This window comes from Rhinopithecus roxellana, chromosome 1 (genome assembly GCF_007565055.1).
Source record: "Rhinopithecus roxellana isolate Shanxi Qingling chromosome 1, ASM756505v1, whole genome shotgun sequence".
Lineage (NCBI taxonomy): Eukaryota > Metazoa > Chordata > Mammalia > Primates > Cercopithecidae > Rhinopithecus > Rhinopithecus roxellana.
This window is the reverse complement of record NC_044549.1, coordinates 169,753,061-169,769,932: the sequence shown is the minus strand read 5'-3', so window position 1 is coordinate 169,769,932 and position 16,872 is coordinate 169,753,061. Positions and strand designations below refer to the sequence as shown.

The 16,872-nt window shown below is 37.9% G+C and overlaps 1 protein-coding gene across 2 annotated transcripts in view; it reads left to right on the top strand.

Annotated features, from left to right (window-relative positions):
• Nucleotides 1–16,019, top strand: part of UBE2E2 (ubiquitin conjugating enzyme E2 E2) — a 379,331-nt gene extending 363,312 nt beyond the window's left edge. For both annotated transcript variants that reach the window (XM_010386284.2, XM_010386285.2), the window contains exon 6: nucleotides 15,171–16,019. In XM_010386284.2, coding sequence (XP_010384586.1) covers nucleotides 15,171–15,268 — 98 coding nt within the window. In that variant the 3' untranslated portion in view covers nucleotides 15,269–16,019. The remainder of the gene's footprint in view (nucleotides 1–15,170) is intronic.
• Nucleotides 16,020–16,872: the final 853 nt, after the last annotated feature.

The window sequence follows — 16,872 nt, the reverse complement described above, 5'->3', positions numbered from 1 at the left end:
ATATATACAACGGAATTCTATTCAACCGTAAAAAAGAATGGATCCTATGATTTGCAACAACACAGAGGGAGCTGGAGGTCATTATGTTAAGTGAAATAAGCCAGGCACAGAAAGACAAACTTCATATGTTCTCACTTATTTGTGAGAGCTAAAAATTAAAACCATTGAACTCATGAAGATAGAGAGTAGAAGGATGGTTGGTTACTAGAGGCTGGAAAGGGTAGTTGGTGTTGTGGGCAGGGAAGTGAGCATAGCTAATGGGTACAAACATTTAGAAAGAGTGAATAAGACCTAGTGTTTGCTAGCACAACAGGGTGACTATAGTCAAAAATAATTTAATGGTACATTTTGAAATAACTAAAAGAGTATAACTGGATTGTACGTAACACAAAGGATACATGCTTGAGGGGATGAATACCCCATTTGCCATGATGTGATTGTTATACATTGCATTCCCATGCCTGTATCAGAGTATCTCATGTACCCCATCAATATGTACACCTACCATGTACCCACAAACATTAAAAATTATACATTTTTATAAAGAAAGCACTTTGTAAGCTGATCTCAGTGCTACTTAGAAGCCTGAAGCATAAAAGGATTGCTTGAGCCCGGGAATTTGAGGCTATAGTACACTATAATCATGCCTGTGAAGAGGCACTGCACTCCATCCTAGACATGACGAGACCTTGTACCTAAGAAAGAGAACACTTTCTCAATATTTAAGAAGCAGACATAAGACTTCTGCCATTACATTTTTATTTCTAATACTTCTTCATTCACTTGCTGCTTCACACAATCACCAGATGTGCTACACTTTGTTCCAGCAACTGTTGCTTGTTACCAAGTCATTTTCTTTTGGTACATACAGGTTGAGTGTCCCTAATCTGAAAATTGAAAATGCTCCAAAACCTGAAACTTTTTGAGCACCTACATGACTGTCAAAGGAAATGCTCATTAGAGCATTTCAGAATTTGGATTTTCAGATTAGGGCTACTCAGCCTGTATTAGCACCCACAGTGGATAACATTAAAGCCATGTTTGTTCCAGCAGCCTTTTAACATGTGGTGGCTGCTCTTCTCTCTCATTTTGAACATTTGTATGAATACATGTGTAGACAATGCCAGATCTTTCCTTTATATATTATGTAGTTTGTCTTTGGCTAACAGGGATGTTTAGCCCCAAGTTACATTCAGAATGCTTACCAATATTTAAAAATCAGCATTCAGATATTAGCAGTAAGTCCAAGTGATGATGTTATGCTTACTATATGTGATAATAACCTATATGATCTTTGATCTCCACAAGTTCAGGACACCTGGAAATGACATTGAATGAGGCATTTGGCTATTTAGTTTTCCAAAGGCTAAAGTAAATTTTGACTAAGGACTGAGGCCAAAGCTTAGTTATAGTGTGTTTTCAATATTTATAATGTATAAAGTATTCTTTCATATTAGAAAAAATGAACTAAGGACATGAACAAACTACTCACACAAGAAATACAAATGGTGAACAAACATGAAAAAGTATTCAACCTCAGTAGGCATCAAGTTAAATACAGGTAGAGCAATGACAGATTATTTTTCTGTTAGTTTGGAAAAAAAAAAAATTAAAAAGCTGATAATGAGTTGGTGAGAATGCCCAGAAAGAGAGTAAATTGTACATACTTTTATTGAAGGGCAGTTTGGCAGTATTTACCAAACATTTAAAATGTATACAGTGGTCCAGGAATCTATCCTCCAGAAGTACTGAAACATGTCTTCGAAAGATTTATATAAGACTGTTACATAGTTTTAACAGCAAAAAATCGAAATCTAAATGTGATCATAAGGGGAATGGAAAAATGAATGCTGACTCACTATGCAAAGGAATGCCTTATAGTTACTAAAACTAATGTGCTAAGTCAATATGTACTGTCTCAGAAACACTTCTGAGTATTGTTACAGAAGAAAATGCAAGTTGCAGAATATCTGTGATTTCTATGTAAATAAATAAAATATGGAAAAATGAGAGTCAAACCATTAACTGTAGTTGCCTCAAGGTTGGAGGGGGTATTGGGTTGAAGAGAAGAAGGGAGTATTTTTTTACTTCATACATACTTCTTTATTATTTGAATTTATTATAGTGTACATCTGTTATGTTTTAATTTTATAAAAGATTTAAATAAAACTAGGCTAGACCAAACCATGGAATAAAAGTATTATGAAAGAAACAAAAATTAATTACTTCTCTCATTGTAAGTGCAACCCACAGATAGCCTCCAGTGACTTGGGGAGGGAAAAGAACAACATTAATCAAAGATATAATGGAACCGCTGAAGGACAGTGGATCATAGCCTTGAAGAATCCAAGAAATGGCAAAATGCAGACCGCAAATTCCAATAATAAAATAATTATGTTTAAAAAAAAAACAGGAGAAAAGTGAAAAGAATGCTGTCAAAATCACCACCATGTCTCTATCTATGACTTGCTAATAATCCTTGAGTAGAGAGAAGACAAACATCTATGATGAAATCTATTTATAATGCTAGTGCTGCAAAGGAACACCTGCCTTGTGGAGTGACTGTGCTATATATGGCTGTTATTGTGTGTATACCTTATTTACTTATATTCTTCTAATCATCCATTCATCCATGCAGTAAACATATAGGGTAAGAGGGATACAGAGGTGACAGACAGTCCTGTGAGGGGAGAAACTTGTTTAGCACTGGTTCTCCAGTACCTGGAACATAGTAGGGGCTCAATAAGTATTTGTTGAATGAATGCATGGGCTCCCATCCAGTGAGAAAACAGAAAAGTCAACAGACAACTAAAAGGCAGTACAGGCTTCCAGCTCCATCCATGTCCATGCAAAGGACATGATCTTCTTCCTTTTTATGACTGCGTAGTATTCTGTGGTGTGTATGTATCACAATTTCTTTGTCCAGTCTATAACTGATGAGCATCTGGGTTGATTCCATGTCTTTGCTATTGTGAATAGTGCTGCAATGAGCATATGTGTGCGTGTATCTTAATAACAAACTAATTTATTTTCCTTTGGTTATATACCATAGTTATAGTATGTTCTCAATATTTATAATGTATAAAGTGTTCCGTCATATTAGAAAAAATAGACTATGGACATGAACAAACTACTCACACAAGAAATACAGATGGTGAACAAACATGAAAAAATATTAAACCTCAGTAGGCATCAAGTTAAATACAGGTACAGCAATGACAGATTATTTTTCTGTTAGTTTGGGGAAAAAAAAAAAAAAAAAAAAAAGCTGATAATGAGTTGGTGTGTATGCCAAGAAAGAGAGTAATGGAATTGGTAGGTCAAATGGTATTTCTGCCTCTAGGTCACTGAAGAATCACCACACTGTCTTCCACAATAGTTGAACTAATTTATACTCTCATCAACAGTGTAAATGAATTCCTTTTTCTCTGCAACCTTGAATAGCGTCTGTTGTTTTTTGACTTGTTAATAATAGACATTCTGACTGGCATGAGATGATATCTCATTGTGGTTTTAATTTGCATTTCTCTAATGAGTGATGTTGAGCTTTTTTTCATATTTTTATTGGCCACATGTATGTCTTCTTTTGAGAAGTGTCTGTTCATGTCCTTTGCCCACTTTTTAATGTTTTTTTTCTTGTAATTTGTTTAAGTTCCTTGTAGACTCTGGATATTAGATCTTTGAGTACTAGTATTTTGAAAAGAATCTTTTTTTTTCTGAGAGGTAGGTCTCGACCGTGGGCTTAAAATATTCAGTACATCATACTATAAAAAGTTGTGCTGTCATCCGGGCTTTATTCTCCCACTCATAGAGCATAGGTAGAGCAGGCACAGCCTAGTTTTTAAGGGTCCTAGGATTTTTGAAATGGTAAATGAGCATTGACTTCAACTTGAAGTCACCAGCTGCATTAGACCCCTACTAACAGAGTCAGCCTGTCCTTTAAAGCTGTGAAGCCAGGCATTGATTTCTCTCTAGCTATGAAAGTCCTAGATTGGTATCTTTCAACAAAAGGCTGTTTCATCTACAATGAAAATCTGTTTAGTGTAGCCACCTTCATCAATTACCTTAGCTAGATCTTCTGGACAACTTGATGTAGCTTCTATATCAGCAATTGCTGCTACATCTTGCACCCGCCTTGTTCCCTGGTCACCCCCAACCTTGCAATTTTATGTTAGGAAGATGGCTTCTTTTTTAAAACCTTATGAGCCTACCTCTGCTAGCTTCCAACTTTTTTTCTGCAGCTTCCTCACCTCTCAGCCCTCATAGGATTGCAGAGAGTTAGGGCCTTACACTCCATTAGGCTTTGGCTTAAGGGAGTGTTGTAGCTGGTCTGACTGTCTATCCAGACCACTAAATCCCTATCAGCAATAAGGGTGTGTTGCTTTTTTTTTTTTTTTTTTTTTAATCATTCCTGTGTTCACCAAAGTAGCCTTTGTATTTTCTTCAAGAACTTTTCCTTTGCATTCACAACTGGCACACCTCATTTGACTGTGCTTTTGTGTTTCACATATGTTGTTGTTGTTGTTGTTGCTGTTGTTGCTGTTGTTTTACAGATTGAAGGTTTGTAGCAAGCCCATGTCTGTCAGCCCCATTTTTCCAACAGCGTATGCTCTTTCATGTCTCTGTGTCACATTTTGGTAATTCTCACAATATTTCAAACTTTATTATTGCATCCTTTATGGTGGTCTATGATCAGTGATCTTTGATGTTAAATTGTAATTGATTTATAATGGCCTATAAGTGTTCAAGTGAAAGAAAGAGTCACATGTCTCTCACTTTAAATTGAGAGATGGAGATGATTAAGCTTATTGAGGAAAGCATGTCAAAAGCCAAAATAGGCCAAAAGTTAGGCCCCTTGTGTGAAGCATAATGCTATGCACACATAATGGACTACAGTATAAACATGCACTGGGAAACCAAAAAATATGTGTGACTCACTTTATTGTGACATTCACTTTATTATGGCAGTCTGTTACCAGACCTGTAATATTTCCAAGGTATGCCTGTATTTGCAGTACAATGATAGAGATATGAACAGGCAAATCAGAGATGGGACACATAAGACTACTAGGAAGCCCCTGGAAGACATCCTTAGGGAGGCTATGTTTGGAGTAAATGTTGAGAAATGAGTAGAAGCCTGCCAGGTAAAAAAGTAGAAAAGGTTATCCCAGGCAGAAGAACCAACATAAACAAAGGAACATAGTCAAGAAAAAGCAGGGCTTATTTTTTTATTGCGTATTTTCATAACTTGATTCAGGTAATCAGATGTCGCAGAAAATACCCCAAATTTTAAAAAATATCTTAAGTTTTAAAAATTCTTATGGTAATGTCATGTAACTTCCTGTCTAGTGTCATATCTAATCATGTTAAACACATTTTGCAAGGGTGCCATATGGCAAAGGGCTTTTATTTCAGGTAAATGGTGAAATTGTTGGTCCTTTTATTCTTTTTTAAATTTTTATTTATTTATTTTTGAGGTGGGGTCTCACTCTGACACCCAGGCTGGAGTGTAGTGGCAGAACCATAGTTCCCCACAATCTTGAACTCTTGGGTTCAAGGGATCCTCCAGAGTAGCTGGGAATATAGGCATGCACCACCACACCCAGCTAATTTTTAAAAATTTATGTAGAGGCGGGGTCTCGCTATATTGATGAGATTCATCTCAAACTCCTGGCCTCCTCAAGCAGGGCTTATTTAAAAAGCTGAAAGTCATTTATTATGGTTAAAGCATGAGGGGAGGAGGCTAGAAAGATAAAGTCTGGATCACAGAAGACCTTGGGAGCCATGCTGACTTTGGGTTTTATCTGAAGAGAATGTCTTTAAGAAGACAATCAGATTTATATTCTTAAAAGATGCACACAAATACATATTTGTCTTCAATTTGTATATGCTTTACAAGGATTAATTCATTTAATTCTCATAACAAACTATGGAGTAGGTACCATTATTCTCCCCATTTTGCAGTTGAGAAAACTGAGGCACAAAGGAGTTAATGATTTGCCTAAGGTGACCTGACGCTGTGGTGGAACTGAGTTAAAAACCCAGACATTCTGGATCCAATGCCCATGCCCTTTTCCACTATGCTTTACTCTCTTTGTGTTTCTTCAAGATGCATGTGTTTTCTTATGAAAGGGGAATAAAAAATTTTTTCATGTAATTTCTTCCATACCACCTACCAACCAAGATAGAATGTTCTTTGGTCTTGCAAATAAAGTCGTTCAGCAGTTCAGTAGTCTGTCTGTCTTTTCTTCATTTCCTCAGGATTCACTTTCCTCTTATCACTTAGCTGCTTCTTATCCCTTTTAGTCTGGATTTTTAATTATAGTTTCAGGGGTACATATGCAGATTTGCTATATAGGTCAATTGCATGTCACAGGGGTTTGATATACAGTTTGTTTTGTCACGCAGGTAATAAGCATAGGTAATTTTTCTATCCTCACCCTTCCCCCACCCTCCACCCTCAAGTAGGCCCTGGTATCTGTTGTTTGCGTCTTTGTGTCCATAGGTACTGAATGTTTAGCTCCCACTTATAAGTGAGAATCTGCAATATTTTGTTTTCTGTTCCAGTGTTTGCTGGAATGGAAGATGATGGCCTCCAGCTCTATCCATGTTGCTGCAAAGGATGTGATCTCATTCTTTTTTATGGCTGCATAGCATTCTATTTTGTACATATATCCCATGGTTTTTTTCCTTATCTAGTGTACCATTGATGGGCATTTAGGTTGATTCCATGTCTTTGCTGATGTAAATAGGGCCACAATAAACATACACATACATGTTTCTTTATGATAGAAATATTCCTTCAGATATACCCAATAATGGGATTGCTGGGTCAAATGGTAATTCTGCTTTGAGTTCTTTGAGAAATCACCACCCTGCTTTCCACAGTGGTTTGTGGAAACACTTTACACTCCCACCAGCAGTGTATAAGCGTTTCCCGTTCTTCATAACCTTTCCAGCATCTGTTATTTTTTGACATTTTAATAATGGTCATTCTGACTAGTATGTGATGATATCTCATTTTGGTCTTGATTTGCATTTCTTTAATGATCAGTGATCATATTTTCATATGCTTGTTGGCCACATATATGTCTTCTTTTAAGAAATGTCTGTTCATGTCCTTTGCCTACCTTTTAATGGGGTTTGTTTTTTGCTTGTAAATTTGTTTAAGTTCCACATAGACTCTGGATGTTAGACCTTTGTCAGATGCATAGTGTACAGATATTTTCTCCCATGCTGTAGAGTGTCTGTTTATTCTGTTGATAGTTTTGTGTGTGTGTGTGTTGTTTGTGTGTTTGTTTGTTTGCTGTGCAGACTCTCATTTAATTAGGTCCCATTTGTCAATTTTTGTTTTTGTTGCAGTTGCTTTTGGAGTCTTCATCATGGAATTTTTGCCAGGGCCTGTGTCCAGAATGATATTTCCTAAGTTGTCTTCCAGGGTTTTCATAGTTTTAGGTTTTTCATTTAAGTGTTTAATCCATCTTGAGTTGATTTTTGTATGTGGTGTAAGGAAGGGGTCCAATTTCAGTCTTCTGCATATGGCTAGCCAGTTAGCCCAGCACCATTTGTTGAATAGGAAGTCCTTTCCCCATTGCTTATTTTTGTCAACTTTGTCAAAGATCAGATGGTCGTAAATATGTGGCATTATTTCTGGCCTCTTTATATTTTGTTCCACTGGTCTTTGTGTCTGTTTTTGTACCAATATCATACTGTTTTGGTTACTATAGCTTGTAGTATGCTTTGAAGTCAGGTCATGTGATGCTTCCACCTTTGTTCTTTTTGCTTAGCATTGCTTTGGCTATTCAGTCTCTTTTATGGTTCCATATGAATTTTAAAATAGTTTTTTCTAATTCTGTGAAGAATGTCATTGGTAGTTTGATAGAAATAGCATTGAATCTGCAAATTGCTTTGGGCAATATGGCCATTTTAACAATCTTCTTCCTATCCGTGAGCTTGGAATGTTTTTCTTTTTGCTTGTGTCACCTGTGATTTCTTTGAGCAGTGATTTGTAATTCTCGTTGTAAAGATCTTTCACTTCCCTGGTTAGCTGTATTTTATTCTCTTTGTGGCTATTGTGAATGGGATTGTGTTCTTGTTTTGGCTGTCAGTCTGTATGGTGTTGTATAGAAATGCCACTGATTTTTGTGCATTGATTTTGTATCCTGAGACTTTTGTGCATTGATTTTGTATCCTGAAGTTGTTTATCAGATCAGGGAGCTTTTGGGCAGAGACAGTGGGGTTTTCTAGGTATAGAATCATATCGTCTACAAACAGGAATAGTTTGACTTCCTCTCTTCCTATTTGAATGCCTTTTATTTCTTTCTCTTGCCTTATTGCCCTGGCTAAGAATTCCAGTGTAATATTGAATAGGGTAGTGAGAGAGGGCATCTTTGTTTTGTTCTGGGTTTCAAAGGGTATGCTTCTAACATTTGCTCATTTAGTATGATGTTGGCTGTGGGTTTTTCATAGAGGGCTCTTATTATTTTGAAGTATGTTCCTTCAGTGCCTAGTTCGTTGAGGGTTTTTAACACTATGATATGTTGAATTTTAAAAGCCTTTTCTGCATCTATTGAGATGATCATGTGGTTTTTTGTTTGCATTGTTTATGTGATGGATCACATTTGTTGATTTGCATATGTTGAACCAACCTTGCATCCCAGGGTTAAAGTCTACTTGATCATGATGGATTTGCTTTTTTGTATGCTGCTGGATTTGGTTTGCTGGTATTTTGTTGTGGATTTTTGCATCTGCATTCATCAATCCCTTTTAGTCTTGTTCCCTGTCTCTGTCCTCCCTTTTCTATAAACCCTTTGGCTTCCAAGGTACCCAGTGTAGCTCCAGCAATTAAAGAGGCAAGGTGGGAGTTGTCTGAGCCTTTTTCTTCTAGAATCAAAGGTGCACATACCACAAATCTCAAAAAAAGCAAAGAGGTAGAGTACGCAATATGACAATTTTTTTTTTTTTTTCTGGAAAGACAGTCTCGCTCTGTCGCCCAGCTGGAGTGCAGTGGCGCAATCATGTCTCACTGTAATCACGACCCCTTGGGCTCCAGCGAACCTGCTACCTCAGCCTCCCAACAGGTACATGCTACCACACCCAGCTATTTTTTATTTTTATTTTTTTGTAGAGATGTGTTGTCACTATGTTGCCCAGGCTCGGTCTCAAATTCCTCGGCTCAGGCCATCCTCCTGCCTCAACCTCCCAAAGTGCTGAGATTACAGGCATGAGCCACTATGCCCAATCAATATGACAATCTTTCACTTACTTTGCAAATAATAGTGATTGTTAGTTCACAGGTGTGTACTCTTTGCTTCTAAATTGTATAGGGAGACAGAGGTGAGATGGAGGAAGTAGAAGGCATGTTCCCCTTCATCAGTGATCTTGCAGTCTTACGCTTTCATTCAGGTTACTATTTTATGACTGGTATTTTGTCAACAAAAACGCCATGATGCTGGGAGCAGTGGCTCTTCCTGTAACCGCACCACTTTTGGAGGCCAAGGTGGGAGGACACTTGAAGCCAGGAATTTAAGACTAGCCTGGGCAACATGTGCCATCTCTACCAAAAAAATAATAATAATAAACTGGACATGCTAGTGTGTGCCTGTAGTCCTAGCTACTCAAGAAGTTGAGGCTGGAGGGTTGCTTGAGCCCAGGAGTCAAGGCTGCAGTGAGCTGCAATCCCACCACTGCATTCCAGCCAGGGCAACAGAGTGAGACCCTCTCTCAAAAAAAAAAAATATGATTTTTACTAAACAGATGAGGAAATGTGGTTTAGAGGAAAGCTTTGTATACCCAACTTCCATTTCTATGATATTCTGTTAACCACACTGCAGATCCTATACCTCTGTCTCAGGAAACCTCTAATACCTGCCATACTGGTATTTGGGAGAATTAAGTGGTTAAAATCATCTAACTCTGTTCTCTATAAGTCTGAACATGCTCCTCTTTTCAAAAGTGTAAATTATTGACCAAAAACAGAAAATGTAGGAGACTATGATTTCAATTTACTTATCTACTGATAAATTTCGTGGTTTTTCTTTCGTAAAGATGAGGAAAACTGACAGATGATAATCTCAAATATTAGTAAAGATTTGGGAAAATAGTAACAATCTAGAAACCCAAAATGATGGGAAATATTTTCTTCTTGTTAGAGAAATAGGGTACAGTAATTTATGTTTGGAGACTGGCTTGGGTGGCAGAGTGAGACCCTGTCTCAAAAAAAAAGAAAAAAAACTATTTGGTTGATAACATGGTGTTTATTTTTTTAATTACCTTTTAGTTTTGCTAGATTCATTACTTTTATTTACCATTTATTAAGTTTAACATTCTGCTAAGAAACAATGTTTTCGGACTTTCACATTGAAAAGTCCTCCCATCATTAAGCATATACAATTTACCATTTTCAGCAGAGATTCGTTTTCACAACTAGCTCTTCAGGATTATTGCACTGAGCTGAATCTTTATGTGCAGCATGTGAAAAAGTGGTTCGTAGCCTTTTTCTCCTTTCATGAAACATTAGCTTAAACATTAGCACTGCTACTGGGGGTAATATTCAGAAGATCATAGGGACATGTAGATTGATATGAGAAGATAATTACTATGTTGAATAGAATTTTAAATGAACATCAAATACTAATTGTTAGTGGTCTTTTTTATTTTTTTAGAAACAGAGTCTTGCCCTGTCACCCAGGCTGGAGTGTGGTGGCATGATCACAGCTCACTGCAGTCTTAAACTTCTGGGCTCAAGTGATCCTCCCACCTTAGCCTCTCAAGTAGGCTGGACTACAGGGACACACCACCACACCTGGCTAATTTTTGTTGTTTTTTGTGGATATGGGGATCTCACTGTGTTGCCCAGGCTGGTCTTGAACTCCTGGCCTCAAGCTGTCCTCCACCCTCAGACTCCCAAAGTGCTGGAATTACAGACGTGAGCCATCACACCCAGCCAGTAATATGATTTTGTTTTAATTCTTTCATTGTGTATTTTTACTTTATCTCTTCATTTTATACTTTAAACAAATTTAAGATTTGTATAACTTTCAAAGATGCATGCATGGTAATTGTCCTCACGGTGTTGTTTTTAAAGCAAAAGTTGGAGAATACACAAACATCTTAAAACAGGAAATTGGTTCTTAATTCAGGTATTAGAAATGATGAAGTAAATCTACAGATTTACATAGTAAATCTATGTAAAAAGTTATTTACCATATCGATATAAAAATCATAGTTATTTTTTAAAAGATTACAAAAGCAGACCATAAATTAGTCCCTTTTTTTTTTTTTTTTACATCGTATGTTTAGAAGTGTAGGAAGAAAACATACCACGATGTTAACAGCAGTTTTCTTTGTGTAGATTTATACATGAGATGGTCTTTACTTTCAACTTTCTGTCTTGCATATTGTCTGAGGTGGTTTTCTAAATTATTAATTAGTTTTTATAGTTAGTGTGTATAATTTTACAGGTGGAAAAAATATTTTTAAAATCAAATTTGAAAACGTAATAGAACCTTGAAAGCAATTAAATGCTATTTAAGCATGCAAAAAACAATTTGCACAACGCACGCTAATTGTTACCAGCGCTCTAACTTGCTTTTCATTGCTTCTCCTTTTGCCTGTACTGAAATACTATTAACACTTGATATGACACATTTTCCCACCCCACAGCTTCTTGTTCCCTTTATTCTTCATTTGTTTCCCTCCACCCCCTTTGAGCTGAAATGGCAGACCTGTCTTATTTCCAGTGTGTACACTCTGAATGTGGGTACAATTTGAGGTGGAACATATACGTCACTGTCATTCTTCTGACATTGAGCCTTACCTTGATCAGTAAGTTAGAATGAATCTTCAGTGTGTTTCACTAAGTTCTGTTTAATTAAACACCTATCTTGAGTAATACAGATTTAATTAAGCTATTAGGGATACCCATGTTTCACCCTCCTCTTTGCATTCTAGAATGCCAGGAATCAGAACACGATTATTTTTTTCAAAGGTACAGAAATGTGACTCAGATTTCACTTTGACCCTTAATGCTCTAATGTCATTACTTAGGCTTAACTGAAAGGCTACATTTTTTAAAAAGTGTCCTGTCCAATTGCCAGATATTTTGTGTCTGCATTTAGTATTGCTGGTTTAAATCTTGTTGAATCTTGACTGGACTGGTTGAAATGGTAGAGTTTTGGTTTCAACATCTGAGAAAATGAAGGAGAAGAATCACAAAGAGTAGGCAGAGAGGCAAAAGTTTTGAACAAACCCACATACCAAGTAGTCTACTAATTGTGATATAAGTGAATATAGGAAACTGGCTTCTCCCTAGAATAATTATTATAAGATTTGCACAATTCCAGGAACGCTTAAGCAGGGTCCTGTTGAGCAGACTTTCAAAGGCTTTGTTATCATCAGCCTCAGCAGATGGGTTAAAAGGTGGTGTTTCTTTTTTTTTTTTTTTTTTTTTTTTTTTTTGGTATGCTTTTTTATTTATTTATTTATTTTTTTAGATCTATCTTTTTTTTTTATTATTATACTTTAAGTTCTAGGGTACATGTGCATAACATGCAGGTTTGTTACATATGTATACTTATGCCATGTTGGTGTGCTGCACCCATCAACTCGTCAGCACCCATCAATTCATCATTTATATCATGTATAACTCCCCAATGCAATCCCTCCCTCCTCCCCCCTCCCCATGGTAGGCCGCAGTGTGTGATGTTCCCCTTCCTGAGTCCAAGTGATCTCATTGTTCAGTTCCCACCTATGAGTGAGAACATGCGGTGTTTGGTTTTCTCTTCTTGTGATAGTTTGCTAAGAATGATGGTTTCCAGCTGCATCCAGGTCCCTACAAAGGACGCAAACTCATCCTTTTTTATGGCTGCATAGTATTCCATGGTGTATATGTGCCACATTTTCTTAATCCAGTCTGTCACAGATGGACATTTGGGTTGATTCCAAGTCTTTGCTATTGTGAATAGTGCCGCAATAAACATACGTGTGCATGTGTCTTTGTAGTAGAATAATTTATAATCCTTTGGGTATATACCCAGTAGTGGGATGGCTGGGTCATATGGTACATCTAGTTCTAGATCCTTGAGGAATTGCCATACTGTTTTCCATAATGGTTGAACTAGTTTACAATCCCACCAACAGTGTAAAAGTGTTCCTATTTCTCCACATCCTCTCCAACACCTGTTGTTTCCTGACTTCTTAATGATTGCCATTCTAACTGGTGTGAGATGGTATCTCATTGTGTTTTAGATTTGCATTTCTCTGATGGCGAGTGATGATGAGCATTTTTTCATGTGTCTGTTGGCTGTATGAATGTCTTCTTTTGAGAAATGTCTGTTCATATCCTTTGCCCACTTTTTGATGGGGTTGTTTGTTTTTTTCTTGTATATTTGTTTGAGTTCTTTGTAGATTCTGGATATTAGCCCTTTGTCAGATGAGTAGGTTACAAAAATTTTCTCCCATTCTGTAGGTTGCCTGTTCACTCTGATGGTAGTTTCTTTTGCTGTGCAAAAGCTCTTTAGTTTAATTAGATCCCAAAAAGGTGGTGTTTCTATTATACGTTTCATATTGAGAACGTATGACCATGAGTGCCTTACAAGCTTAGTCTCAGGATCTTCCTAAGTCACAGGTGGTGTTGGGCCACAGACACACTTCCATATTCTTTACAGTTTTTTTCCTACTAAACATTAGCTTTTGATGATTTTTCTCATTTTCCCTATTCGTTCCTTCTTACCTGACTGCTCTAATACACCCAAATTCCCAATACCTAAAAAAGGGGAAATAAAAATCAGGGAAAGAGTGAAATTAGAGAATTGGAGGGAAAAGAGTAGAATCTGGCATCTTTAGGAACCTACGTTACTTTTCTTTTAATTGCTTGAAGTTTTTTTTTTTTTTTTTTTTGGTCTTTTTTTTTTAAAGAGAGTTTCACTCTGTCACCCAGGCTGGTGTGCAGTGGCACAATCATAGCTCACTACAGACTCAAATGCCTAGACTCAAGTGATCCTGCTGCCTCAGCCTCTTAAAGTACTGGTATTACAAGCATGAGCCACCATGCCCCAACTTTTTTAATTAAACGTTGACCCAATCAGTATTCTGGATAGAGAGCTATCTCCCAGCACCCTGTAGTTAAGAGGGTGAATTCTGGCTCCAAGCCCGGCTCCACCCCTTGCTCCATGTTGGGCAAGAGACTCAGACTCCTTATGCTCCAGTTTCCTCCTGTGTCAGCTCCTCAGAAATCCATGTCATTAACATATTAGAGTTTTAGGACATGGTAAGTCATGGTGAGTGTTGGCTATTATTAACATCTACTAGTATTTTTGTAATAATGAGCTATGTAGATTGGATGTTCCCAAATTTTGAGGAAGAAGTGGCCTATCTCTCCCGTCTTTGGACTGTGTCCAGCTCAGTCTCTGACGTCTCCTCAGAGAAGGTAATCTGGCAGGAGAATGCCACCTGCCTGTGGTGCTAGACTAGGGTAAGGAGTTGTCCAGACCGCCAGACTTCTTCCCAGGAGAGCTCATCAAGAGCCCTGGAGTGCCCCGCCCACAGCCCACCTGCATTTCCTCCATGAAATATCTACTTGAAGACAGGCAACTCACATGTGTAATCCCAGCATTTTTGGGAGGCTCAGGCAGGAGGATCACTTGAGTCCAAGAGTTGGAGACTAGCCTGGATAACGTAGTGAGACCCCATCTCTACAAAAAAATTTTAAAAAATTAGCCAGGCATTTTGCACGTGCCTGTGGTCCCAGTTATTCAGGAAGCTGAGGCAGGAGGAGGATTGCTTGATCCCAGGAAGTCAAGGCTGCAGTGAGCTCTGATCACACCACTACATTCTAGCCTGGGTGACAGAGCAAGACGCTGTCTCAAAAGAAAAAAAACCAATACAAGGGAAGCAAGGTGAGAAGTATGTGGTGGGGACAGGGAAAGAGAATAAGACTTGTCAAGAAATATGACAAGAGCTATCAGTAAAACACAGAGAGTTGACTCTTCGGGCAGCTGGTGTGAAATGTAGTCTGTCAGCAGCAGGTCACTGGCTCAGCCACAGCAGTGGTGGTCCACGTTAGAACAGCAGCTTCTCATCTCCTCCCCTCCCACTCCTTGCGAGTTTCTGAACACTCCTTCCCCCATGGTGCTGGTATTTACTGACTCCCAACTCTGCTTTCCTTGCAGCTGACCCTCTGGTGGGCAGCATCGCCACACAGTACATGACCAACAGAGCAGAGCACGACCGGATGGCCAGACAGTGGACCAAGCGGTACGCCACATAGGGGCCTGCTGCCTGCCGCCCCCGCGGGACCTGTGCAAGCACATTCACCAAGTGCATCGGTAGCCCTGCCCACCCCTCCAGACCTCGGTTCTTATTTTCCTATTTTTATTAAATTTGGAACCATTTTGTGATGGTATGTTGTCCATCTTCCCATCCCACTTCTTCCTGCCCCACTTCCTCTCTCCCACACTCTCTTTTTTCTCTCATTTTATTCCCTTGTTGATTTCTGTTAACTTGAAAGATTTGGGATTTTTTTCCCACCTCATCATAGATGGGAACTTTTGTTTTCAGTGCAAACAATGTTGGAGCTGTAATAGTAAGAGCTTTCTTACAAAGCTTTGTATTACTGTGTGGTTTTGTTTTTTTTGTTGTTGTTTATTTGATTTTGATTTTTTTTCCTTTTGTGTGATCTTTGGGAAAACACATTCAGAATTATATCTCGTTTCTACTTAAATGTAGTGCTTAGGGTTAATTTTTTGTACTGAAGTCTTTATTGGTGGGTGCATGCTACTGGGAACAAGTTTTTGTACAAAAGCTTCAATCAGAATCACTGTGCATTACTGAGACTCTGTTTATCACTAGCCTTCTGTCCCTCACGCAGAAGACTGTTGGATTGAACAAAATAATATGTATTTTGATTTACTTAAAGTGCTTGTAAATTTCTTAGGGACCTGCCACTTTTGACTGTGGATCAGTTGATGTACACTTGTATTATTAAAGCACTCAATAAATCACTGTGGCTGATAAATGCACTTCTGGTAACCCGACATTTGCTTTGTGTCCTGGTGACCGCTGTAGCCCTACATGCAGTGAGGCTTGTCTAATTCAATTACAGGTTCAAGTGTATTTTTCATCTCAAAGCTCTAATATTTCTTTGTAGTTGAGTTGCTTAGCATGTGGAATTTCTCCAGCTGTCAGTAGCCTGATGATTTTATGGTTGTTATAGTAGATTGATATTATTTTACATATTGACTGGACATTCTTTCTGTTACAACCTTCTTTATCAACAATTAAAATATGTAACTCCAAAAATAGCCTTCTTGTGAAAGTGAAGTCTGAGCTAATCATTGTGTTCAGCCACTTTCAACTTTATTTCTCTCAAAATTGTTACAGTGATTGCCCTCAAGCTTTGTTTTGTTCTTTTTTTTTTTTTTTTCCTCCATGATTTTAGCGAAAGAAGTAAACTCAACTGTATTGGTCACGGTCAGCTCATTCAATGACAGAGGTGTCTGTCTGGCTTCACCTTCAAGCTGTTTTAGTGTGCAGCTATAGGAGGCAGAGGAAACATGTCGGCAGTGTAGTTTCTAAACACGCTGACTTGCTGATTGATAATTCAGGGTTATTTGTGTAGCAAAGCGTGGTGGAAACTCCTACTCTTGCTCCACCAAATACAGTTACAGACCCTACCATACGCTTGGTCTCATTTAAGGAACCATTAACACCTTCACTGCTGAATAGTAGGATTTATAAACATAAGTCATCCACCTCTAAATATTTTAACATTTAAAATGCCTGATTCAAAAGATACAGTTTTTGTTGTTTTTAACTAGTTAAAAATAAATCCTAAGAAAATACATTTAAATATTGCAAATGCCACTTTTAAAC